Source organism: Bubalus kerabau, chromosome 11 (genome assembly GCF_029407905.1).
Source record: "Bubalus kerabau isolate K-KA32 ecotype Philippines breed swamp buffalo chromosome 11, PCC_UOA_SB_1v2, whole genome shotgun sequence".
NCBI classification, from domain to species: domain Eukaryota; kingdom Metazoa; phylum Chordata; class Mammalia; order Artiodactyla; family Bovidae; genus Bubalus; species Bubalus kerabau.
Window position 1 is genome coordinate 97,942,107 of NC_073634.1, and position 24,622 is coordinate 97,966,728.

At 52.4% G+C, this 24,622-nt stretch overlaps 1 protein-coding gene across 1 annotated transcript; it reads left to right on the forward strand.

Annotated features, from left to right (window-relative positions):
* Positions 1-299: 299 nt before the first annotated feature.
* LHX2 (LIM homeobox 2) lies at positions 300-19,989 on the forward strand. The gene is made up of 5 exons (XM_055539206.1): positions 300-456; positions 1,934-2,136; positions 3,050-3,453; positions 9,077-9,282; positions 19,080-19,989. Exons 1-5 carry the CDS (start codon positions 337-339, stop codon positions 19,365-19,367), a joined length of 1,221 nt encoding a protein of 406 aa, XP_055395181.1. The 5' UTR covers positions 300-336; the 3' UTR covers positions 19,368-19,989.
* The last annotated feature ends 4,633 nt before the right edge of the window (positions 19,990-24,622 follow it).

A 24,622-nucleotide genomic window follows, 5' to 3' on the forward strand; every position in this document is an offset into this window, starting at 1 on the left:
CGCCCGCGGCGGGGGCCGACCTCTGTCCTGGTCTCCTGCCCCCTCCCGCACCCCACCTCCTCCCCCACCCGCCCCGTGCCCTTGTGACCCTGGCTTTGGCGCCGCCGCCCAGGCGCCCCGCGATGTAGCTGCCCCCGCGCTTCGGCGGGAGGCGTCCTGGCCCGCGGGCGCCCGGGGCCCAGGGCCCGGCCTGGGGGCACAGCCGAGCTCGGGCGGGGCCGGGGCCGCGGTGGCGATGCACCGGGCCCGTTAGTGCGGGGAGCGCCAGGCAGCTGAGGCGGGGGGCAAGCCCTCCCGCGGAGGAGCCGCGCCCCCGGCCCCGCCGGTCCCGCCGCGATGCTGTTCCACAGCCTGTCGGGCCCCGAGGTGCACGGGGTCATCGACGAGATGGACCGCAGGGCCAAGAGCGAGGCTCCCGCCATCAGCTCCGCCATCGACCGCGGCGACACGGAGACGGTAGGCGCACGGCTGCGGGGTCCGGGCCAGAAGCTGGGATGCGGCCGGATCGGTCTGCGCCTTTGCTCTCCTAAGTTTGGGGGCACTTTGGGGAGTGTCCTTCGTGCCGCGCGGGACTGGACGCTGGGGACCTGCGAACAGGATACAAGGCCCGTAGCTCCCGGCTCACGGGAAACCCGGCTGCTGGGGCGGAGGAGGGAAACAAGGTTGAGACCGAAATTTCAGACCCTAAAGGTGGAAGAGAGCATTTCTCCCGAAGTGGGAGCGAAGTCCTACCCGCGGCCCGATGGCTCTCTTCTCACTTCAAGGGGCTCTTTGGTCGCCAACCCCGCGCTCTCCTCGGCTCTGGCCGCCTTCGGCGCGGGGAAGGACGAACCAACCCGGCAGCACCGGGGTCTCCAGCCGACTGGAGCTACTCTCCGCCTCCGGGCAATCCGGGTTCCCGTCCCAGCGCAATTTCAGAGGTCGAAGTCTTCCAGGCCAGCGCTCTTCGTTGTTCGCATCTCGGGCCTCCGGGCTGGCCATTCAGGCTCTGGCCTGGTTCTTGTGGAAGGAGAGTCCATTCGGATCTCCACACCTGGCTCCACCAGCCCAGCCCCAAATAGCCAGTTCCTTGCCTCCGACCTTCCTGGGGGCCAGACAAACAGACACTGCCCAAGCCAGGCCCCGCAGTGACCTTTAGAGGCCAAGGAGGTGGGGAGCAGCAGCGAAGCTTCTCTGCTTGGAAAGCGAGAACAGCAGCCCCAGTGCCTCTGCTTCCAAGCTCTTCTTCCGGAGTTGTACCCACTCAGCCTGTCAGGTTAGGAGAGGATTTGGATTGGGCCTGTCCTGCGTTGGGAGACTTTGAGGGTGCCCATGCATCACACTCACCCTCTCTCAGGACCTAAGAGGGCCCCAGCCAATGTGGCAGAGGTGGTAGCCGCGCTATTTGCCCTGGCCTAAACCTTCGGCTTAAGAATTCAGAGATCACTGGGGTTAGGGGCCAAGAACTCGACCGGGTCTCTGGAGAGGAGTCTGGGTGGAGGGTGACTTTTATAATGGTCATCTTATCCCTTTTCTTGGGGCCCAGCAGAGTGGCTCCTTTAAGAAACAGTTTGGGGACAGCTTTTGGAGGGCTTGGCTGAAGTAGCCACGACTGCCCCCTGTCCCCCAACGAAGCATGAGCCCTTCGGGAAAAGAGCAGAGGGGACAGGAAGGGGAGAAAGTAAGGAGGAAGGTCTGTCCAGGCCAGCAGCCGGTCCCGGGCCTGCGACCGACTTGGGCTGCATGGGCGGACCTGGATTCTGAGCCCCTTGGATATGGGCCTTTTGGCGTAGAGGAGGCGTACCACACACCCTGGCAGCCACCCCGCTGCGTTTAGGGCTAGCTCGAGCCACCGAGGGAGCTGCGGGTGCATGCCTGTTTACCCGCGGCGCGGCGGCGGTGGGGTCGCAGGCTGACGCAGGCGCTGCGGTCTCGCGCCTCCCTCCCTCCGCAGACCATGCCGTCCATCAGCAGTGACCGCGCTGCGCTGTGCGCCGGCTGCGGGGGCAAGATCTCCGACCGCTACTACCTGCTGGCGGTGGACAAGCAGTGGCACATGCGCTGCCTCAAGTGCTGCGAGTGCAAGCTCAACCTGGAGTCGGAGCTCACCTGCTTCAGCAAGGATGGAAGCATCTACTGCAAGGAAGACTACTACAGGTAGCCCCCACCTCGGGACCCACCGCCCCCGGGGGCAGCCAAGACCCCTGGTCTCAGATCCAGTCTTGTCCCAAGGGAGGGTTCCCTATGTAGTTTCCCCCCTTCTCCAAGCCAGTACAAATTGACTGACATCCTTTTTAAGCAACAATCTGAGGGAACTCTTGGAAAGATCTGTGAAGTGTCGGTGGAGAGCCAGAGAAAAGCAGAAGCTGCCCTCTTTTTAGCTTAGACCAAAAATAAGCTTGAGTTGGGCACCCTTCTCCCTCTGAAGTTTCTTGGGTCAACTGGGGGGAACTGAAACAGGCACCCCCAGACCCAGGCAGTCTGGACTGGTGTGGAACAAAGTTGGAGACAGAGCCGGGGATCAGATTGGGTGCATTTCCGGGTCTTTCCTGGAGATGGGAGTGAAAGCTGGCCAGGATTGAAGAACCGGAATCACTAACAGGCAGGCTCCAGGCTCCTTGGTTCTCTTCTCCTGGTTTAGGGTTAGGTCTGCTTATTTCAACCCCACCTCCCCTTCCCCTGCTTCTGTCTCTCTCCCTGTCTCTGTTTCTTAGGGATTACAAAGGTCTGTAGGATGCCCAGGCACTGGTGTGGAGGGCAGGGGTAGAGATTGAGGAAGGGATGAATGGGAAGTTTCCCTTACTCCCCAGCGAGGCTTTCCTTGGGCTTGCTCAGACTCTGGGTAAAGTAAGGCCTTTGTAGACACGAAAATGGTTAAGGGAAACTATGTTTCAGGGTAGGACCAGATATGGGCCAAAATCTAGTTCCCTCTTGCCCCATCCTCCAAGTTAAGACCCGGTTGCCCATCTTGAGTGGATTTCCACCAGTGGTAGCAGCGGTGCCTGGAGGAGGGATATGGGGAGTACCCAACCGTGTGTCCCCATAGTCCCTCCCTCGGTGGTCCCTACAGGCGGTTCTCTGTGCAGCGCTGCGCCCGCTGCCACCTGGGCATCTCGGCCTCGGAGATGGTGATGCGAGCTCGGGACTTGGTTTATCACCTCAACTGCTTCACGTGCACCACGTGTAACAAGATGCTGACCACGGGTGACCACTTCGGCATGAAGGACAGCCTGGTCTACTGCCGCTTGCACTTCGAGGCGCTGCTGCAGGGCGAGTACCCCGCGCACTTCAACCACGCCGATGTGGCGGCTGCAGCGGCGGCAGCCGCCGCGGCCAAGAGCGCCGGGCTGGGTGCAGCTGGGGCCAACCCTCTGGGTCTTCCCTACTACAATGGCGTGGGCACGGTGCAGAAGGGGCGGCCGAGGAAGCGCAAGAGCCCCGGGCCTGGGGCGGATCTGGCCGCCTACAACGCTGGTGAGTGTGAGGAGCCGCGAGCGGGCCCGACGGGTTAAGGGAAGGTGCACAGAGTCAGAGGCTGAGAGCAAAGTGAATTTCAGTGTGCTGTACATGTTTACTTGTGTCACTCTGGGTGGCACTCTTGGCTTCCCCAGGCCCACCAGATGACCTGGCAGAAGCGCCATTAGCTCTCTGGGCTCCAGCCTGTGTGCCCTCGGCTGGAGTGGTCTTGGTGCTCCTGGTGCAGTACCTCGAAGCCGAGAAATCTTTTAGAAGGTTTTTGTCTTGGGCCTTTTACCCACTTGGCTGAGCAGAAAGTGCAAGTATCAAGAAAGCATGGCAGAGCCGACACCACACAGGCTGTAGGTTGGCATGGCTGAGGGAGAGGATCTGGGGCGATGGTTGAGCGAGGCCGAGTGGCAGGGGTCCCAAGAGAAAGGACTGGCGGTGGCCCGGGGCCACTGAGTTTGGCCTGGCTTGCGGCCAGGTCATGTAAAGTGTGCTGTGGGCTGCAGGCTCGGGAAACTTGGGCCCAGGAGCCTCTTGAGCAAAAGCAAGTTGTAGCGTCCTGCCCGATCCTCCTGTTCCACCAGGTCTCGGGTTCCCCCCCTGGTTTTTCTTCCGAGTTCCAGGTGACAGCGGGGCGCCGAGATAAGAGCTGCGACCCTCCAAAGCCGGCGCCCCAGGATGAGACCGAGAAGGCCTGGCTTTGCGCCGGGGTTGGGGTGGAGGGCTTGTTTCGCATTTCCGGCGTCTTTGAACCCTGGGTTGTTCCGGGAGAGGCTCTGCCCCCTCCCGCGTCCCTCCTAGCTCAGGACAGCTGCAGTGGTTCTGAGGCCCGTCAACATCTGCCCGAAGTCTGCACGGCCGGGAAGGTTTATGACTCCCTGGGCTTCTGAACTTGATAGAGTTTATTTGCAATTACTTTCTTTCTTTCGTTTGGGGCAGAATCGGATTCAGAGACTTTGTTTTCTTCCTCCTTTTCGCCTTAGTCTAATGCTCAAGTGGAAACAAAACAAAACCAAACCCCTGAACTGTGCGGAGAGGGCTGTGGTGGGGAAGAAGTCAGGATTATTTTCATCTTTAAAAATCTGAGCTGGCATGGGCAGGGGGTGGAGAATGATAGGTGGGTGGGGGTCCCCTGTTCGCTCCAACGAAGTTGTTTGTTGGGTGATCATGGGGCATATGTCTTGGTGTGTGGAGCTGGGAGGAAAATACAGCCCCCAGTCTGGTAAATGGTAAGGTGGCTGCAGCGAGGTCTGCAAGGCAGATTTAAGATTTGTTGAAAGCTCTGTAAGAGATGTGGCTTTCCAAAACTTGCATCCCTCGGTCACCCCCAACCCTGAACAGACTACCCTGAGTCCAGATCCAGTTCCCCAAAACAAAGCGGGTCTATTTATCAAGCGCAGTTGGTCTCCAGTAGAAAGCAGCAGGCGGGCTGGGCCACAGGGCTCCTGATGGGTGGGGAGTGGGATTATGTTTTCCCTGGGCAGACAGGTTTGCAATGGAAAGGTAGATGGTACAGCGATTTATTTGTGCTTTTTGCTGATCCTCCACCTTCCCTGAGGAGGCCGCGCCACTCAGAGCAAGATGTGGCTGGAGGCTGAGTTTCAGAGAAGCTGGCACCTCTACAAGTCTGCCCCACGCATGCCTTCTCCGCCTTTTCTCTTTGGCCCCTTTCTCTTTTTTTCTCCTTTTGGGTCTCTAGGCCCCCCTTTCTCTCTCTGCGTGTGTCTCCAGGTTTCTCAGTTCCTGTCTCTTTCTCCATTCCGGTGTTCGTGTCTCTGGCCTTGGCCCGGGCTTTCTAAGCTGGTGGAACCCGAGCAAGGCGCGCTGCCCGTGGCTGTGCGGATTGCTTACTCCGGGCTCCCGGACTAGATTGAGAAATGGGGGCGCCTCTCCGACCAGGCCTCCTTCTCCCCTCCCTGCTCCCGCTGAAGAGAAAGGGCCACAGTGTGGGCCGCGGGCTGTTGGGACTGGAAAGAGGGCCCCGTGGAGCGTGCGATTTCGGTGGTTATGTCCGGGCAAGTGTGTGTGTGTGTGTGTGTGTGTGTGTGTGTGTATGCGCGCGCGTGATTCCGATTGTGAGGACTCGAGCTTGTTGGTGTGAGTGTCCCACACCCAGGGGCCCAGCCACACGAACCCCCTGCAAAGCTCATCGCTGTGGGGGACAGTCGATGGAGGAGCAGCGGCACCTTACTACCGGGCAGTGAGCTCGGGCAGAGTGGGGAGGGGGCGCCGTCGGTGCGCCCGGCCCTCGCTTAGGGAAGGACAGTTAGAGCGGCGGGGCCCGCAGGATCGGAAAGTCCTTCCGGGGCGGTGGCCGCCGCGCTGGCCCTCCTCTGGAAGCCCCTCTGGTCCGAGATCTTAGCTCAGGTCCCGGAGGCAGAACTGAAACCTACCCCACCCGGGCCTCGGGCGCGGCAAGGCGGCCGGAGCCGGTCAGGGGCCCGGGCTCTGCGCCTTGCATCCGAGTTTGCCCGCCGCGGCCACGGGAGTCCCGCGCGGACCGGCCGGATGCCCAGTTCCCCCAGCCCCAGCTTTGTGTGTGTGTGTGTGTGTGTGTGTGTGTGTGTGTGCGCGCGTGTGTGCGCGCGCGCCTGGCGGCGTAATTACTGATTTGATTCCAATCCATTATTTAGACAATTGAACCTACAATCTCGTCTTTAGTAAAATGAGGCGAAGTCAGATTTGATTACAGGTTCAGTCCCAGCGACAAGAGCTCGAAACCCGATGGGTTAATAACAGATCACGAGTAAATTATTCATGATTTTACGAGCTCTTTAGCTCCATTGAATCGGCCTAATTGAGAGGAAAAAAAAAAAAAAAAAAGAAGAGAGAAAGCTTGGTTCTCCCCCTCCCCTCGTCCCCTTGCTCCTCCCCGGATCCGATCCTGGGGAATCTCCACCCGGCTGGGAAGCTGGGGGCCAGAGTGAGGGGACCTGGGGCAGCAACCGAATCTGGGCCCAACAGCCGCTCCTTTGCCCCTAGTGCAGTCCCCTGCCCTTGCTGCTGGCCTGCCTGGGCCTTCCTACCTTGGGCCGAATTCTTTTCTGCCCTCCCCTCCTTTTTCCTCCTTCCCCTTTTCCTCCCTACCCGGCCTGTAACGGCTTTGAAACAGCCACGCCAAAGGGACCCGGCCTGCCCAAGACCGGGATTTAGTTCCTTAACCTGGACCCTTCACCACACTGCATCCCTACTATTTCTGGGCCTTGGTGACCCCTCTGGCTCTCTCTGTGTGTCTCCTAATTTTTTCTGTCTTTGTAGCTGTCTCTCTCTGGTTCTTCCATATCCACTGCTTTCTTTTTCTCTCCCTCTCCTCTTTTTTCCTGGCTCTGTCCATCTTCCCCCATCCCCCTGCCCCCACCTCTCCTTTTCTCTCCATTCTCTCTTTTTTCTACATCTGTCTCTTTTTCTCCTTTCTCTGCCCTTTCCTTCTCCCTCCCCCAACCACCATCCGCGCCCGCCCCCTCCCCAATCTAGGCCGAGCTCAGGGCGCGTCCCTTGGGTGCGTGGGGCGCCAGGGTCCCCATGGAGCTCATTAACAGCAGCAAGGCCCAGGTGGGGGCTGGGCGGAGGAATGGGCCCAGAGATCCCCTGTGGGGAGGCCTGCCCTACTCCCCACCCCTCCCTACCTCCTGTGGAGCTGGGGACTAGGGGCAAGAAGAGGGTCTCTCCCCACAGCGGGGGGCAGGGCAGTTTCCATGGATCCCATTTGGAGTCATTCTCTGATCCCCTTTAAATTGCTGGATCCCCATTCTTTACTCTGGGTGCCTCAGTGAGAGTAAAGCCCAGCTGGAGAACTTGGGTGCCTGGTTGCCTGTGGGAAGGGGCCTTTAGGAGGTATAGCTACTTGCTGACAACTTCAAGGTTAGGGATAAGACCTGCATCTTGCACACTTTTTCTGCAGGGGATTACTCCTCAGTTGGGCAGGGGAGGAGTAGGCCACCAGGGGAGCAGAAGTGCTTCTGAGGTAGTATTGCCAGATAAAATGCAGGTCTCCCAGTTAAATTTTAATTTTGGGTAAGCGACAATTTTTTTTTTTAGTGTAAGTGTATCCCTTACAACATTTGAATTTTAAATAAAGGAAAAATACAATTTTTTAGTGTACGTGTATCCCACACAACATTTGAATTTTAATTCAATGAATAATTTTTTTTTAGTATAACTGTATACAGTGCAATATTTGAGTTTTTGGCAAACAACAGATTAATTTTCAGTATAGGTATGTCCCATGCAGTATTTCAGATATCATTTTAAGAACTTGTTCATTGTTTATGTGCGATTCAAATTTAACTAGACAACCTGTATTTTTATTTGCTAAATCTGCAGCTCTGTTATGGGCATGTGATGAAACAGGAGATATATTCCCAGCTGCCCACTTTAGGGGGGACTGAATTAATCTCCTATGAGGCACTCCCCAAAGTAAGATGGCTCAGGATGTATTGAGGGGATCTTGAGGGGATCTTGGAGAGGGGTCCTGCATGTCCCCATCAGCCACCAGGTTGCTAAGCAACTTTCTGAGGCCCGAGGTTTCCATCCCTGTCCCCCACCCCCAGTGCCTTCCAGGCATTGGCAGCCCCAGCTGGGCCCCTTCTGGATAGGGACACGCTCCCCAAAGAGTCATGCTTCATCTTTGCCAGCCTTTGTGGTGTAGGGGAAAGAAACAGCAAGGAGGCAAGAACTGCAGTGTTGAATCTGGGCTCAGCCTTAACCAATGGTGTGGCTTCATTTCCCTTCGTGTTAGTCTCCTCATCTTTAAAATGGGGTGAATAGCAATCGGAGCAGTAGTGAAGCCCTCCCTAGCCCCACCCCCCCATGTATGTAGGGCCAAAGGCATACCCTGGGTGTGGAATACATGTTAATTTCTTCCTCCAACTTCCTTCCCTTTCTGGCTAAGTACTGTGCCACTCCTCGAAATTTCCAAAGATCGCTTAACCTCTCTGCCTCCTTGATCTCGTTTGTAAAACTGAAAAGCGGCTGCCTCACAGGAGTGGTGAGGATGAAGCTACAAAATACAATTTCCAACCTCCAGCCCAGCATTTCCGGCCCAGGGCTAAGGGGTCCTGCAGTACTTTGGGTGTGGGTGGGAACGGAGAGATGAAAGTGGGTGGAGGGTTTGGGAAGGCTGCAGACTGCATTTCTCCTTAGGAGTTCGGGGAGAAGCGGGAAGGTAATGGGCCTGCTGTGTCCGAGGTCAAGTGATTTCCCTTTAGGAGCCTCAGTTTCAACATCTGTAAAAAGGGAGGAAATAATGCTTGGCTCAAAAGGTTTTGAGGATGAAAATGTGCATGTAAAGCCCATTAGCACATCTTGTGGAGTTGAATGTCATTGACAAGTTGTTATCATTACTATTTTTATTGTAACATGATGGCTCAGAATGTTTTTTGGAATTTCCTAGAGCTGGGTTTGAATCCAGCATTTCCAAGCTGAGAGACCCCGGGTATATGGCTCAACCTCAAATTCCCCTATAAATCTATAAAATGGGATAATATCTCCATCTCAGCGGGGTGCGGCACCCGCAGTGTGGTCCTGAGGCTAGAAACATTTGGCGGATCGTGAGGTGGGTGTGGACTTGGCAGTGTGGGGGGGGGGGGGCGGGCCAGGAGGTTCACCTTCGGCCTCTGCCTTCCCTCCCCAGCCCTGAGCTGCAACGAGAACGACGCGGAGCACCTGGACCGAGACCAGCCGTACCCGAGCAGCCAGAAGACGAAGCGCATGCGCACCTCCTTCAAGCACCACCAGCTTCGGACCATGAAGTCTTATTTTGCCATTAACCACAACCCCGACGCCAAGGACTTGAAGCAGCTCGCGCAAAAGACAGGCCTCACCAAGCGGGTCCTGCAGGTCAGCCGGGCCGGGGCTACGGGTGGGGGCCTCGGTGGCGTCAGGACCCGAGGAACCTGTGAGGTGGAACCCCACAGCGGCTGTGGGCTGCGGGAGGACCTCCCGTTCTATGTCCACCTATCTCTTTATCTTTCCCTGTTCTCTGTCTCCATCTTTTCAGTCTATCTCTGGCTGTATTTCAAGCCCCCCACCCCCACCCCCGCCCTTACTCTGAGGTCTTCTCTCTCCTCCAGTTTTTGTCCCTCGGTGTTTCTGTTTTGTGTCTGTGGATCCCTCTGTCCTCTTTGTCTACACAGTTTCTTTTCTTTCTTGTAAGCAATTCTTAGTTGCTATTTATTACTCAAGTGACACACAAATATGTTCATGTTGTAAAAGGTTCAAGCATTTCAGATAACTCTAGAGCTCCCCTCCCCACCCTGGCCCCTTATACCACAATGCCGGTCCAAGGCAACTGCTGTTAGCCCTTTGCTCCTTCTGCTGCTTGCTCCTCGCTTGCTCTCTCTAGTTTCTTTCTTTCTGTCTCTCTCTCTGGATTTTCCTTCTGTTTCTTTGTTGTTTCTTAGACTCTCCCAGAAGCAAGGTTTGGTAAGGGAGAGGGGTTAGGGCAGATCCCCTGGGTGGAAGTAGATGGGTGCCTCTGAAACTGAGCAGCCTTGCGCTTGTATGTGAGTGTGCTCTCTCGATAGAGAGGATCCAGAGTTTTCACCAGATTTCCTAAGGGTCCCTCCATCCCCTCAAAGATGTTAAGAACCTCCTTTGGGGAGTCCAGGGTGACCCAAATTCATGACAGTGTCCTGGATCACCAATTTTTAAATCTTCAGCTCCTCCTCTTACTCATTTCCTTGATCCGCGGCCTTAAATCACTTAACCCCTCTGAGCCTCAGTTTCCTTATATATGAAATGGGCACAAAAATTATCTACGTTACAGGAGGTATTGAGATAATGTAAGTCCCCATCACAGTAGCCGGCACTTAACCACTCAGTGGATGGTGGGTGAGAGTAACATTAACTAGATTCATCAGTTAACATATTAAATAGTATAAACGATTATTCTGGTGGCTGGACTTCAGTTTCCCCATCTGTATAATAAGGTGGGAGAATATCTCCCTTTATAGCCAGTTTAACCAGTTTGTTCCCCAGACCATGTGATTGTAGGGATAACAACGCACATTTTGAGGTAAGAAAATCGAGAGAAGAAGTGATCTGTCTGTGGTCTCATAATAGGAGGAGTGGTGCTGGGATTTGAGTGCAGGCTAGTCCGTCCAGCCCCCAAGTCTTTGAGGACTGAGGGCCCGGGGGTGACTGGCAACACCGGTAGGTGACGGGTGATGATGACCCTGAAGGCTGTGAAGCCACTCTTAAGTTTTCCCGCGAGTCTGTTAGGACTTAAAAAAAACCAACATTTTGGGGGTGACAGAGGTAGCAGAGGGGATTGTAGCGCGGGTGAGGATCCGCAGGTCTCCGGAGACCGTGGACTCCGGGCACCCAGTGCGGCGCACCAGGAGTGGGGTCTGGGGCAGCTTGGTCTCGCCGGTTCGGTGATGTAGCGGAGGGAACTGAGGGCCCGCCAATGGGACGCCGTTGCGCCTCTTGGGCCCGCCCCTCTCCCCCCTCCCCCCAGAGCTCCGCTAGCCCCGCGGTTGCGTTTGGGTCAGCCTTGCCCAAGGGTTTCTCTGGCTGGGGCTCGAGAAGAGGCGGGGACCCTGCCGCGTCCCCGCTCGTTAGGGTCTCGGGTCCCGCTGGTCCATTTCCCTCGGACTTGTCCTTTTGGGGGTTAGATCAGAGGACCCTCCTTGGCGCCCCCTCTGTTCCTCAGCCCTGGGGGAATTTGGACTGTAGGGAATTCCTGGGGGGAATTTGGATCTGCAGCCGACACCTTCTCTCTGGTTAGTAGTCCTTTCTTTCTAAGATGCCTTTATGGTGAATTGGTGATTCTCACCTTTCCATGGAAAGGATACGTGAATCAAGCCCTTGGAGCAGGCAGGGTCAGGAACAGGGGCTTGAAGTCAGGCAGAGCTGGTTCCCTTCTGTCCCTGTACTTAGTTGGATGTGTGTTTTGGGTGAACTAATTACTCCCTCTCTGAGCCATAACTCTCTTATCTGTAAAATGGGCACCATTAGGGCACACACACCTCCACACTTAATCCAGATTAAATGAAATAAAGAGTAAGCACCTGTAGTTGGGTCTGAATGTGGAGTGAGGAGCCAGTCTCTTTCAGCCTTAGTAAGGCAGGTGGCTTGATTTAGGAGTGTTTTGCCATTTCCAGCATAGTTACCTTTCATCTGACCAAGTACCTATTGACATCAGGCCCTGGGGACCCAGAGATGGATGAGCCACAGCCCTGGCCCTGAAGAATTTCAACTATTAGGTGTCAAGACTGACCCACGATCAGTTTCCCCATAGTGTGATCAATTGGGAGGGGAGGGATTCTGTGGAAGACCAGGGGAGAGACCAGTTACCTACCCTGTGTGTGAGGAAAGGTTCACCTCGGTGACCTGGGTCTAGGCTTGCCCCTCCTCCCCTAGAATCCTGAGCCAGGGCTGTTAGCACCTGCATGCCCTCTCCACATGGGGACTTGTAAGAGCCAGGACATAGGACTAGTTGACAGAAAGAGAACCACTGACAGTTATGGTATGTCTACTAATCAGTATATGCTTGAGTGGTCTCCTGTGTCTACTATGTGTTAAAAGGCTTATGACATACATTTACTCATCAAGTCCTCACTATCAGGCATCATGATAGTGATACTCCTCCACTGTATAGATGAGAACATTGAGGCCCAAATGATTTTCACTTGCCCCAGGTCACACTTTGCTGGTAAGTACAGAGCTGGATCCAAATCCAGGCCCATCTGATCAATGGGCATTGCTCCTTCTCCTCTAAGCCAGTCCAGCAGAGACTGCCTCTGAGTATCGTTTAGAGCCTGAACGTCACTGGGGTGAGGATAGTTGTACCTGAAAGGCACACTGGACCACTGTTCTCCCTCCTCCCCTTTCTCCCAATCTCCTGTACAAATCCTTAACATTCCCTAATGGCACAACGGGTCATGATTATGCAGCAGTTTGTGAAGCATTGTCTTTCCAGTCAGTCATCTGTCTCCCTTACCTTAATATTTACCTGCTCATTTGCAGATGAGAAGCTAAGAACTAGTGAGATGAAGTGATTTACTTGAGGATACAGGAACCCATATTGGCAGGGTGGGGCCCTCTCCCAGGTGTTCTGACTACTGATGGGCCAGCTGGGGGCAGTTTGGGGCCAAGCAGCCGGTGGGGCTTTGAAAGGTAACACCTTTCTGACATACCAGCAATGTGATTTGGACACTTGAACGTCTCCTCTCAGAGCCTGAATCCTTGTCTTTGAAGTGGAGATAATAATAGTTTGCACCCTGAGAATTCCTGAGGATTGAGACAATGAATGGGAAGCATGGTGCCTGCTGCTACAAAGTAGGTGCCCATGAAATGGTTTCTCATCACTGGCTACACCAGCTTAATGGTGCTAGGCCTTGGGTGCCCCCTGCAGGTTGTGGTCTGCATGGTGGGGCAGGTTGAGGTTGAGGCTGTGTTCCCAGAAGTAGATGATGTAGGGGGTGTGTGTGTGTGTGTGTGTGTGTATCTAGGGGTTCTGGGCTGTTACCGAATCTGTGATACATAAGCACCATCAACATGGCGGGCCTGGGGTGCAGTATCCCTGCCGGAATTTGAAGCTGATATGACATCCAGACTCAGTCCTCCCACTGACTCCCTGAATGGTTATGAGCAAGTGACTTAACCTCTCTGAGCTTCAGCTGTAAAATGAGGATGATAATGCTTTCCTAGGTGGTTGCAAGGAGTAAATAAGATGACACAATGGGTAATTTATAAAGTACATATTAGGGACTCAATATATACTATATTTCATACACATTTAACCTAGCACGGTTCAGTCTACCATTCCCTTTTGCACACATTTACAAGTTTAATTATCTTCATTTTGCAGATGAGAAAACTGAGGTTCAGAGAGGCTAACATCCTTGCACTGAGTCTCACAGCTATCAGTGATGAGAGGAGTCAAGCCAGGATTGATCTGATTCCAGAGCTTTTCCAGTACAGTATAGTATAGGGATTGAGATTCTCAGCGCCCCCTCCCCTTGGATCTGGTTGCTGAATGCAGCAGTGTGTATGTGTTAGTCACTCAGTCGTGTCCAACTTTTTTTGACCCCATGGACTGTCGCCTGCCAGGCTCCTCTGTCCATGGAATTCTCCAGGCAAGAATACTGGAGCGGGTTGCCATTTCCTCCTCCAGGGGATCTTTCCCACCCAGGGATTGAACCTGGATCTCCTGCATTGCAGGCGGATGTTTTACTGTCTAAGCTATTAGGGAAGCCCCGAATGCAGCAGTACAGAAGGGAGACTAGGGAAGGAGTGAGTCGTAGATGCCACGTCTTGGTAGGCAAGTGGGAATTCTGTTGTAAAGCCCTAGGGGCATAAAACATGCTCAGAATTTTCACTACCAACAGCAGGACAGTCTTAATACTTGTCACCAGTCAGCAAAGTGACTGGGAGACAGAATGGCCCCTTGGACAGAGGTCCATTAAGACGTTAAGCTTTACCAATTCTTGGAGACCACTCCTCAGCACCTCCATGCACCTCCATGTTGCCTCTCTTTTCTCCTGGAGAGGTGTCAGGAAGACAGAATATTAAGGTGCCATAGACTTGGGGAAGGAGCTGATGAGCTGATGGATTTGGATGGGTGGAGGTCTCCCTAGGGGTTCTGGGTGTGACTTTGAAGGAGAATACATTTTAACAATCAACAGTTTAAAAACATTCTTCAGATGACATTAGTCATCACTAACTTATGTGAGCGCTCAAGACCCGAGGATATGAGCTTTCCTCTGTTCACTCACTTCAACGCGTACCCTGAGCTGCCATCTTCTGGGCGGTGCATGAGGTACTGAGTATTCAGCGGTGACCCCAGCAGTGAACAGGCCTGGCTGGAACTGTATGGTCCAGGGGGGAGACAATGTCCAGCAAGGTAGTGTATAAATAATTAAAATGGTGATAAGATTGAGCTCTATATTTTTCCATATATTTGAAATATCTCATAGTTAAAATATCTTTTAAGTGATTCCAGGACCAAATAAGTTTGCAGTAGGCTCCAGACTGACCGTGTTCTTCTCTCGGTGATCAGAGTACATTGGCATTAGCACAGGTACTGAGAACTCTTGAGGAGATTCAGCGTTGTCTAATCCAACATTTCCCAGATGTTTTTGGCCACAGAGCTCTTATTTAACTCTTGACAAAAATAAAATAGAAAAAGTGCTAGGATGGAAAAATATAGGGGTGCAACAAGAGCAGAAACGTGAGGCCCTGACCTGCGGAGGGTGGTGGTCAGGGTGGCTTCACTGAGAAGGTGAGGTTTAAACTAGGCCTTCAGTTCACTGAGCCTCAGCTTCGCCACCTATAAAACGGGGAGAGTGAACATTGTTCTCCTGCCATTTGTGCAGGACTATAGGGACTGTTTGATCTGGAAATGGACAGCTGAAGTTGGAGGGAATTTTATAGATGATTTGGTCCAAATCGCCCATTTTAGAAGAAAGGAAACTGAAACCCATAGATGTAGACTGACTTGTCCAAGGCTCCACAGCAAAGTAGTTGTAGCCCTGAAGCTGGAATCAAGGGGTCATGATGTCCAGTCCACTGCTCACATTTTTTATTCTTTCAAGAAAACTTTCTTTAAAGTTTATAAATAGCCCCACCATACAGAAGGTTAGAAAAATAGAGGGGAAAATTACCCTTATGAGGACATGGGAAACCAATAATCCAGGTGTACAGTTTGGAGGTCAAGTAGTGGGTGGGGGTATGGGCCCAGCCTGCAGGGACTCACCTCTCAGCTCTACCTCTTTGGCTGGACTGTGGGCCTCACTCTCCTCACCTAACCATAATATTAGTGTCAGCCTTATATGGCACTAACTGGAGTTCACATGTGTAAAATGCTTAGAACATTGCTTGGTCGTTCGTTGCCTTGTGAGTGGATAATACTGGTCGTTATTATTTGTTTTATGAAGTTATGATACCAGAGGATATGATTCATTATTCTTTTTTCCCTCACGTAACATTCATTGCTTCCCTGATGGCTCAGATGGTAGAGAATCTGCCTGCAGTACAGGAGACCTGGGTTCAATGCCTGGTTTGGGAAGATCCCCTGGAGGAGGGCATGGCTACCCGCTCCAGTATTCTTGCCTGGAGAATTCCATGGACAGAGGAGTCTGGCAGGCTACAGCCCATGGGGTCGCAGAGTCGGACACGAGGAGCGACTAAGCACACGTAGCACAACATTCGTTACAAGACATTTGCTCTGCGACTGCGTGAGTGGCTGGGTCCTGACTTCCACTCGTCCCATCTTTGGTCAGATGCTTTGGGTGCAGCCATTAGTTTTCATGTCATGAAAAAATGCCAGTGGACATTTTGGGGCTTGAAGCTTTGGCCTTCCTGCTGGTTTCTTTAGCGGTGGTTCTGAAGGGGATTTGTGGGCAAAAAGGGTTTCCCACTGGCCCTCCTGGCCTCCTTGATGAAAGAATCCTGTAGAAGGGGATTTGTGAGGCAAGGCGCAGCCTGCAGGGCCAGTGGGTATCTGAGGAGGGGGCACGCAGCCATGTGGGCTACCTCATTCACCTGGGACTTAAGCCCCGACTGAGGCACCCCGCCCCCGCCCCGGGAGATGAAGAGGGAGGGCCGAGTGGGTAGAGCAGGTCATCTTCCTTGCTGCGGTTGCCCTGGAGTCACAGCCTGTGAGCACCCCCAAGAGGCCATAGAGATGGTGTGGTGCGGGCCAGCCTCCTTCCTGTATAGACAGGGAAACTGAGGCGGACCCCGAGGTAGGAGACTTGCACAGGTCACTTGGGCAGTGGCAGAAGCACAACTGGAGTTATGAAGTTACAACCTGCGCTCTTTCCACTACACTACAGTTGCTTCTGTTTATTCACTCACGTATTCATTCATTTATTCATTCACTTGCTGACTCACTCAGGATCATGTGGCAGGGAGAGCATGGACTTTTTAACGGCAGATCATCCTGAATCCTAACCTCCGCTTGGCCTTCGTGTGACCTTGGGCAAGTGACTTTGCCTCTCTGAGCCTCCTCTCTGGTTTCCAGTCTATAAAATGGGGATAATGACAGTACCCCCCTACTTGGCCTGTCATGGAGATAAGCTGTGATGGTGCGTGTTAGAGGAGGGACTGGTCCCTGGCACAAAGAGCTCTGTAAATGTCATCTGTTAGTATTGCTATTAACTCAGTGTGTGTGACATGACTCTTCATCTTTGCCAGTCCCTGTGTGATATCCCCAGGGACATGAAGATGGCTCAGACAGGGTCCCTGTTCTAATATCCTCTTGGGAGGGGATTAAAAAAAAAATACCCTGGAGAATTCTGGTGACGCCTGGCTTAGGGTGAGAAACAAACTCCACATAAACCCCCACGGCAACTGGCTTTTGCTTGAGTTGTTGACTTTCATCCGCCAGATTCCCAGTGCCTCAGATCCAGTAAAGCAGAGAAGGCCGTTGTGAAAGATGGTGTCATTGTTTACAAACCACTGTTAGGGGCAACGCCGGAGCAAAGCAAACAGCCAGCAACTAACTGGTTCCAGCCCTTCCCAAGGGCTTGGAGCCCCAGACCAATGGGCGATGTACTGCCCCCCCACCCCCACCCCCTGGGCTTCCTGCTCCTGCTCGGAGAGTCAGACTCACAGGGTATTCACGGGGCCACACACTCTTAGGATAGGATGATGGCAAGAACATCAAGGCTCCAGCCTTCTTTGTCTCCCCCGTCTGCAATGACACTTTGGGGGAGTCGTCTTCTCTCTCTGAGGGTGTCTGGGGACACCTCCATCATTTTCTCTGTCAGTCATTCTCTGGCCCAGACAGACACACAGTCTCACCCCTGAAGATTTCTGTGGGTTGAGCAGGGAAGAAGCCCCGACCCCAACCAGTGCCTCTGGAGGCTGGTCTTAGAAGCACTGTCCGTATTTGTGAGCCCCCAGAAGAGGTGATGGGCTTGCTTTGGGCAGAAGGCCAGGGGAAAATGTGCTTTCTTCCTGGAAGGAGCCAGCATGCATGGGAGAGAGCTTTGTTTCCCAACTTCACAGTGGCCATCTCTCTCCTTACCCCAGGATTCTTGAGGCTGTGCTTTTAAATTGAGCCCAAGTGGTATCAGGCCACCAAAAAGACGGGTTGGAGGCCACAGGCCCCCCTCTCTGGGGTGGTCCCCAGGGTAGGGTGGGGCCAGGAGTTGGTCCTTCCCATCCCTGTCTGAGACACAGGGAAGACAGGCAAATCAGGCACATCTGGAAATATGCAACTGGACACCCCAGAATCTGTAAAATTCCCTAAGCCCCTTTCTTTTATGGGGAGGTTTCTGGCGGGTGTTTTCCTCACGCAAAGGGAAATGAAGGCGCCCAGCCCTTTGGCCTTTTTTTCTTTGCGAACTAGGACCTCCCACCCCCCCTAGATTCTCTAGGCTTCTCCCGAAGTATTTTGAGGACCTCAGGGTACAGTGGGATCTCACTCTGCAGTTTGCTAGTGGTGGGAGATGCTGCTGTTTGGACAAGTTTTGATGCTTCGTGTGTACAGGCTCGTGTGCAGTGGCGTGGGCATGGATGTGTGCCTGTGTCTGCGCCAAGGGAAAAATGAAAGCAAACCCATATTCTCTCTTTCGGGCATTCTTTTCATACCAAGCTCAGTAACTTCCCTTTCCTCCCCCATGAAGGACGCTGGGACAAGGGCAGGTTGGGAGAGGGGGGTCTTTAATCAGGCAGTTCCCAATCTGCCTGGAGACCTGAAACCCAGTGGTCCAGGGTGCCCTCTCTGAGTGATGGTGGCGGGGATTAGGAGTGGTATCGTTTACTGACTTGAGTCCTCTGTGTTCTTTACACCCATTCTGGTATTTCCCAGACTTACCATGAAAAACTTGAAAACTGGTACCAACAAGGACTTGTGGGATCTTTTGCCTGCTTAAAGTCGACTGCTGAGAAAAATCTGTCAACCATGGTCAAAAATGATGGAAATTTGGTTTGTGCAAATCTTCCAGAAGAGAAGAGAAGTGCAACCTGAGCCACATACATAATTTTACATGGAAAATTTCCCAGTACCTTCGTTAAAAAAAGAAACTTGTAAAATTAATTATAAGGCTATATCTTGTTTGGCCCAATTTGTCCAATAGAAAATATATTCATGAAAATAAAAGTGACCATTGAGATATTCTACCTCCTTCTGATATGGTTCTACCATTCTGATATATGGTTCTCAGCTACAGACCAGCTGTTTAGGGGCTAGGCTCATTTCAAGTGCTGGGTAGCCACATGTGGCTAGTGGCTACAATATTGGAGAGTGGGGCTGAGTTCTGGACTCTTCTAACAGAAGGGGAGACCCCCATTACAGGCAGTTTGAGGAAAGGATGTTTTTATTGTATTAAGAACGAAGTATTGCCAGCCAGACCTTTAAAAAAAAAATTTTTTTTTTTTTTTTTAATTTATTTGGCTGTGTTGTGTCTTAGTTGCAGTACTGGGGGTCAATTAATGCCCCAAGGTATAAGGGACCCTGACTCCCCAACCAGGGATCAAACATGTGTCCCCTGCATTGGAAGGCTGATACCCCCAGGGAAGTCCCTAGCCAGACTTTTAAATAAATCCCCACCCCCACCCCCATTCGGGCAGAACCTCCATTAGCATCTCTGGGCTTAAACAGTTGGGGCGATGCTCTGCTCATCTCCTGGTCCTGCCCGCCCCGCCTTCCTCTGATCAACCCTTCCCTCTCCCCCACGCAGGTCTGGTTTCAGAACGCCCGGGCCAAGTTCAGGCGCAACCTCTTACGGCAGGAAAACACGGGCGTGGACAAGTCGACGGAGGCGGCGCTGCAGACAGGGACTCCGTCGGGGCCGGCCTCGGAGCTGTCCAACGCCTCGCTCAGCCCCTCCAGCACGCCCACCACCCTCACAGACTTGACTAGCCCCACCCTGCCGACTGTGACGTCCGTCTTAACTTCTGTGCCTGGCAACCTGGAGGGCCACGAGCCTCACAGCCCCTCGCAAACGACTCTTACCAACCTTTTCTAATGACTCTCGGCCCCACCCCCACCTCTGCCCCCGCCCCACAATTTCTTTAAAAAAGAAATTATCTTTAGTTGAATTCCAAGTGTATTTTAAAATAGAGGCTTTGAGCAACTAACTAACCACATTTTAGGATCTCGCCTGGAAACTGAGGAAGAAAATAATTGCGCCCCCCCACCCCCGGCTGACACAGCTCTGTGGACTGGAATTACTTGGAAGATCTATCTGCAACACAACATTTGTGTCACTGTACAGTTTTGTGGACTGAGCGAGGAAAAACAACAAATAATTTAAGTTGGCTAGAGCTTCTGTATTTTCAAAGACTGCCACGTGCCTTAGGAATACTGTTTTATCTCCATACTTTGGATGACTTGTTCATTTTTTCTCTCCCTCTTTTTCTCTGTATATTTATGACCAGAGCAAAAATGTAAAAAAAAAAAAAAAAAAGGAAAAAAAAAGTTTGTTACTTTGAATAGTCCTAAACAGAAAAGAAAAAAAAAAAAAAAAAGGAAAAAAATCAAACCCCCTCCAACGGTCGCTTTGTTGTTTTAGAATTTTAAGGTGGAAGTCTGTTCGAATATCAGAATTTGTAAAATCTAACAAGTAATAAAACCACTTATTGAAACTAGTTGGTGCTGCTGCTGTTGAGTGAGGTGTGAAATTCACAGAGATAAATTCCAAAGTCTTCCCCTCTTTATGATATTTAATTATAATAATTTATAAATATTTATTTATAATATTTGTGGGGTCCCTCTTTGTGCCAGACTTTGGGCTGCTTGTTGGGATCCAGAGATGAAGTAGAAACAATCCTGCCCTTAAGGAATTTAGAGTGGAGGCAGAGACAGACAAGAGATCATCTTAGCATGTGTGTTATGTACCAAGTGAGGAGTGTGTAAGCAGAATGCCATTCATTTATGCATTTGGTCTTTCAAAGATTAAATAAGCGTGCCATGCTGGATACATGTGACAAAGGTCAGAGGCCATCACACCTGCCTTTTCTGCTCTTCTCTGGGCTGGAAGGGTATGTCACGCAAGGAGGGAGGCCTGTTCGCATACGGAGTGAATGCCATCACCAAAGGGCAGCTTAAGCTCAAGCTTTCCTAATGAAAGACACAGAATTTCAGAATCTTCCACCAGGGCAAAACCAAATGAATTTGGTTCCTTTACTAACAGAGCGTCAGGTAATCACAGAAATCCAGAGCAAAGATGCATCCAGAGAGGACGGACGATGAGAGCAGGCCGAATGACGCTGGACTCTACTGTTGAGCAGTGTGAGCTGAAGGAAGTCGTTTCATCTCTCCCGGTCCCAGTTTCCTCAGCGAGGGGTCAGTCATGACCCTTATGTGGCTGCTGTAGTGGGGGTGAAGGGAGGTGTGTTGAAGGGCCCAGCAGAGGACCCGGCATCCGCAGGAGTTCAGTGTATTTCATGGAATGACAAGTGACATCTCAGGACCACCTTGCAGGTGGAGAGCAGGAATGTGTGTATCCAGGCATTGCCTTGCTAGATGGATCAAGCAGGTGTGGCAGCGGTCCACTGGGTATCTTACATCCCACCGTGTTTTGCCCCGAGCCATGCCACGGTGCACTGTTGTTGTTACCAGCTCGATCGAATGCCAGCCATCCTCTAGCACAAAGCCCCGCAGTGGCCCACCAACTTGAAAATCCGGAGGGAAAATCATGGCTGCTTTGAAGAGACAACAGCCAGGCAAGATTGGGCAGGGGAGCAATCCAGCCCAGGACGGTGATCTGTCTCCCTTCCGCCTCCTGCCATCATGATGGGGAGCTGGCTGAGCAAGGGAATAGGGAAGAAATGTAAAGCCTGAAGTGCCTCACTTTCTGAAATGTTAAACACACCCACACTCACAAAACACTATTGTTTCTATTTAATGCCTGGTAAATAGAGATCAATCAATTTTTTGAAAACTTTTATACTGATGTATAATGTGCATAAAGGGTGCATTTCTGAAAATGAACAGCTTGATTGCTGTTTCCAAATGGACACACCTATGTAACCACCACCCAGATCAAGACACAGGACATTGACAGCACCCAGAAGTCTCCCTTCGGCCCCCTCCCTGTCAGCCCCTCCCAAGGTGGCTCCTATTCTGACTTGTAGCACCAGGGATTAGTTTTATCTGGTTTTGATCGATACATTTTTGTTGAATGAATTCAGGATTGCCCAAGACTAACCAACTTGCCTGGGGTCAGGCAGCTAGTGGTAGAGGAGCCAGGATTTGAACCAGATCTGTCTCCAGATGCCAAGCTCTCAACCTCAAACAGATACATTCATACTCACACACCCAAGCATGGAGGTTAAGAGCCTCAACTTTTCTGCCTGTCAAATAGAATAATAGAGTCTACACCTCGTTGATGACTGGGTAAGAGAATGCAAGCAGAGGACCTGGCCCATGGACAGCCACACATATATACCCTGACTCCACAGACATGCACACGTATGCTCTTGAGGCATTAAAAGGATGGATAGACCCACAGGCTAAGATGCTCACTCCCAGACAGCCCCACATATCTTGCAGACAGACATAAACAGGCCCAGACGCTCACAGATACATGGAGACAAACACCTAGACCACCCCACACAGGGAGACCCGCACACAAACCCAGATGTGTACATACGCAAACATTTGCAGGCACCCAGACGCCCCCGCAGAACCAGGCTGTGCCCCCTGCTCAGGCCCGGACAGAGCCGAGTCTGATCCATATCTCTGTCAGCACTGCCACCCAGACAGAGCAGGCCCTGGAATGATGCCCGGGGGTCCCCCGCCCCCTACTTGGGAGCAACTTCTGTAGCAGCGCCCGCTGTTGGGCCAGGGAAGGGGGTGCTGCAGAGGAGGCTCTGCTCTCCCCAGAGTCCAGACTGAGAATAACATACACGGAGTGCGACACTCAGAGAGTGACAGGGACAGGGAGGTGGGGAGGGAGGCAAAGAGTGGGACACAAAGAGAAAGGGACGGTGACGAAGACACACAGGCAGAGACAGAGAGGACAACAGGGACAAAGATAAGGGCAGAGAGGCAGAAGGACAGATCCCTAACAGACAGGGAAAGGGAGATGGAAAGAGAGAACAGCCACAGAGTAGCGAGAGAGATAGAAAGAGAGGGAAGAGCCACAGAGTAGTGAAGAGGCAGAGAGACACAGACAGGGACCCAGGTTAAGAGACAGAGTCACGGGTGGACGGACGGCGTGATGGAGACAAAGGAGGTGGAGGCTGAGAAGAGAAGAATCAGAGATAAAGGGAGGTCCTGAGAGATAAAGGGAGAGCCAAGAGAGACTGAGACAGAGCAAAGGAAACAGGGATGGTCGCTTTGAGGCTGGTGAAAAGTGACAGAGAGGGAGAAGGTGGCACCGGAAGGACAGCAGAAATAGAGACTCAGGTTGGAGGGCAGGCACTTGGTGGGGCAGGGGCTGAGTCTGGGCTCAGGCTGCCAGCCCAGCTCTGTCCCCTGGTGATGGGAGGGAGGAGATGTTGTCATCATTGCCACATGAGACTCTGAGGCAGGTTCCCACCTCCCTATATGCTCCTCCAGAGGGGACCAAGAGACCATCACCAAAGCCTTTTGGGCTCCAACCTGCTGTGAACACAGAGAGCCTCCTGGTTCCTGAGACCTACACCCAGGAACAGGCATTTCCATTTCCAAACTGCAAATTAGGCAGTTTGCAGGGGCTGAGGTTTTGACTATGAATGTGCTCCGTCCTGTCCCATCCTATGAAGTTTCCTTTCCCCTGGAGCAGGGACATTGGGGGCAGATGGAAAAGACCTTCCACAGTCTTCTTTGCCTTGCAAGAATTCTGGCAAGGTACTTAGTCACTCTAGACCTCAGTATCTTAATCTGTAAAATGGGACCAATAGTATCCACCTTATATAGAGGTATTGTTAGGATTCCATAAATGAGTGTACACAATGCTATATTCGTGGTCTGACTAAATATTAAGGGAGCTACAGGAGAGAGGTGAGAAATTGTTTGAAGAAGTTGGGAGAGACTCCAAGAAGGTGTTGTGTGAGTTGGGATCTTGGACAAACCAAAAGTGACCTGGTGGAGAAGGGGAGAAGGTGAGCATTCCTGGTGAGAACACAGCAGGACAGGCAAGGGGATTCAGAGCACCCTGGGGAGTGGGGAGTAATTTGATGGCTGCGGGTGCTCTGGGAGGTGGGTCAGCTTCAGCTCACAGACACCTTGGATACCAGCTGGGGCTTGGCCCTGGGGGCTTGGGGAGATACCTTTGATCCCCGTGCTCTTTCCTGAGCAGACCGCCTTCCCCAGGTGTACTCAGGTCGGAGTCCCACGTGGCAGAACCAGCTTCCTGGAGAGGAAGAGTTGGCCACTGTGGCTGGTGAGTCCTGCTGGCAAGAGTGGACAACTCCAGGCTTCATGTGCCAGCTGAAGCCCCAGGGAGGGGCTATCCTGGATCGTCCAGCCCCTGGAAACTCTAGGAGTTCCAGCAGGTCCTTCGTACCATCCTTTCCACCTTTCCCTTCCTCTCTTCCTCCCTTCTCCATGGCCCGGTGCTGGGCATTGAGGTCTGCAGTGCCCAGTGGCTCAGTCATGTCTGACTCTACGACCTGATGGACTGTAGCCTAAAGGTACCCAGCCAGTGAGCATCAGAACTAGGTTCATCTTGCTCAAGGACACTTGTTGTTATTGTTGTTCAGTTGCCCAGTCGTGTCCTACTGTTTGAGACCCCATGGACTGCAGCACACCAGGCTTTCCCATCCTTCACTGTCTCCCGGAGTTTGCTCAAACTCATGTCCATTGAATTGATGACCCCAACCAACCATCTCATCCTCTGTCATCCCCTTCTCTTCCTGCCTTCAATTTTTCCCAGCATCAGGGTCTTTTCCAATGAGTCAGCTCTTCGCATCAGGTGGCCAAAGTATTGGAGTTTCAGCTTCAGCATTAGTTCTTCCAATGAATATTCAGGGTTGATTTCCTTTAGGATTGACTGGTTTCATCTCCTTGTTGTCCAAGGGACTCTCAAGAGTCTTCTCCAGCACCACAGTTTGAAGGCATCAGTTCTTCGGTGCTCACCCTTTTTATTGTCCAGCTCTCACATCCATACATGGCCACTGGAAAAACCATAGCTTTGACTAGATGGACCTTTGTGGGCAAAGTAATGTCTCTGCTTTTTAATACGCTGTCTAGGTTGGTCATAGTTTCTTCAGGCATGTCCTGTGCTGGTCACTGAGGATACCAGTGATAAGACAGCCCCTGCCCTTGTAGAACTCAGAGTCTTGTGAAGGATAC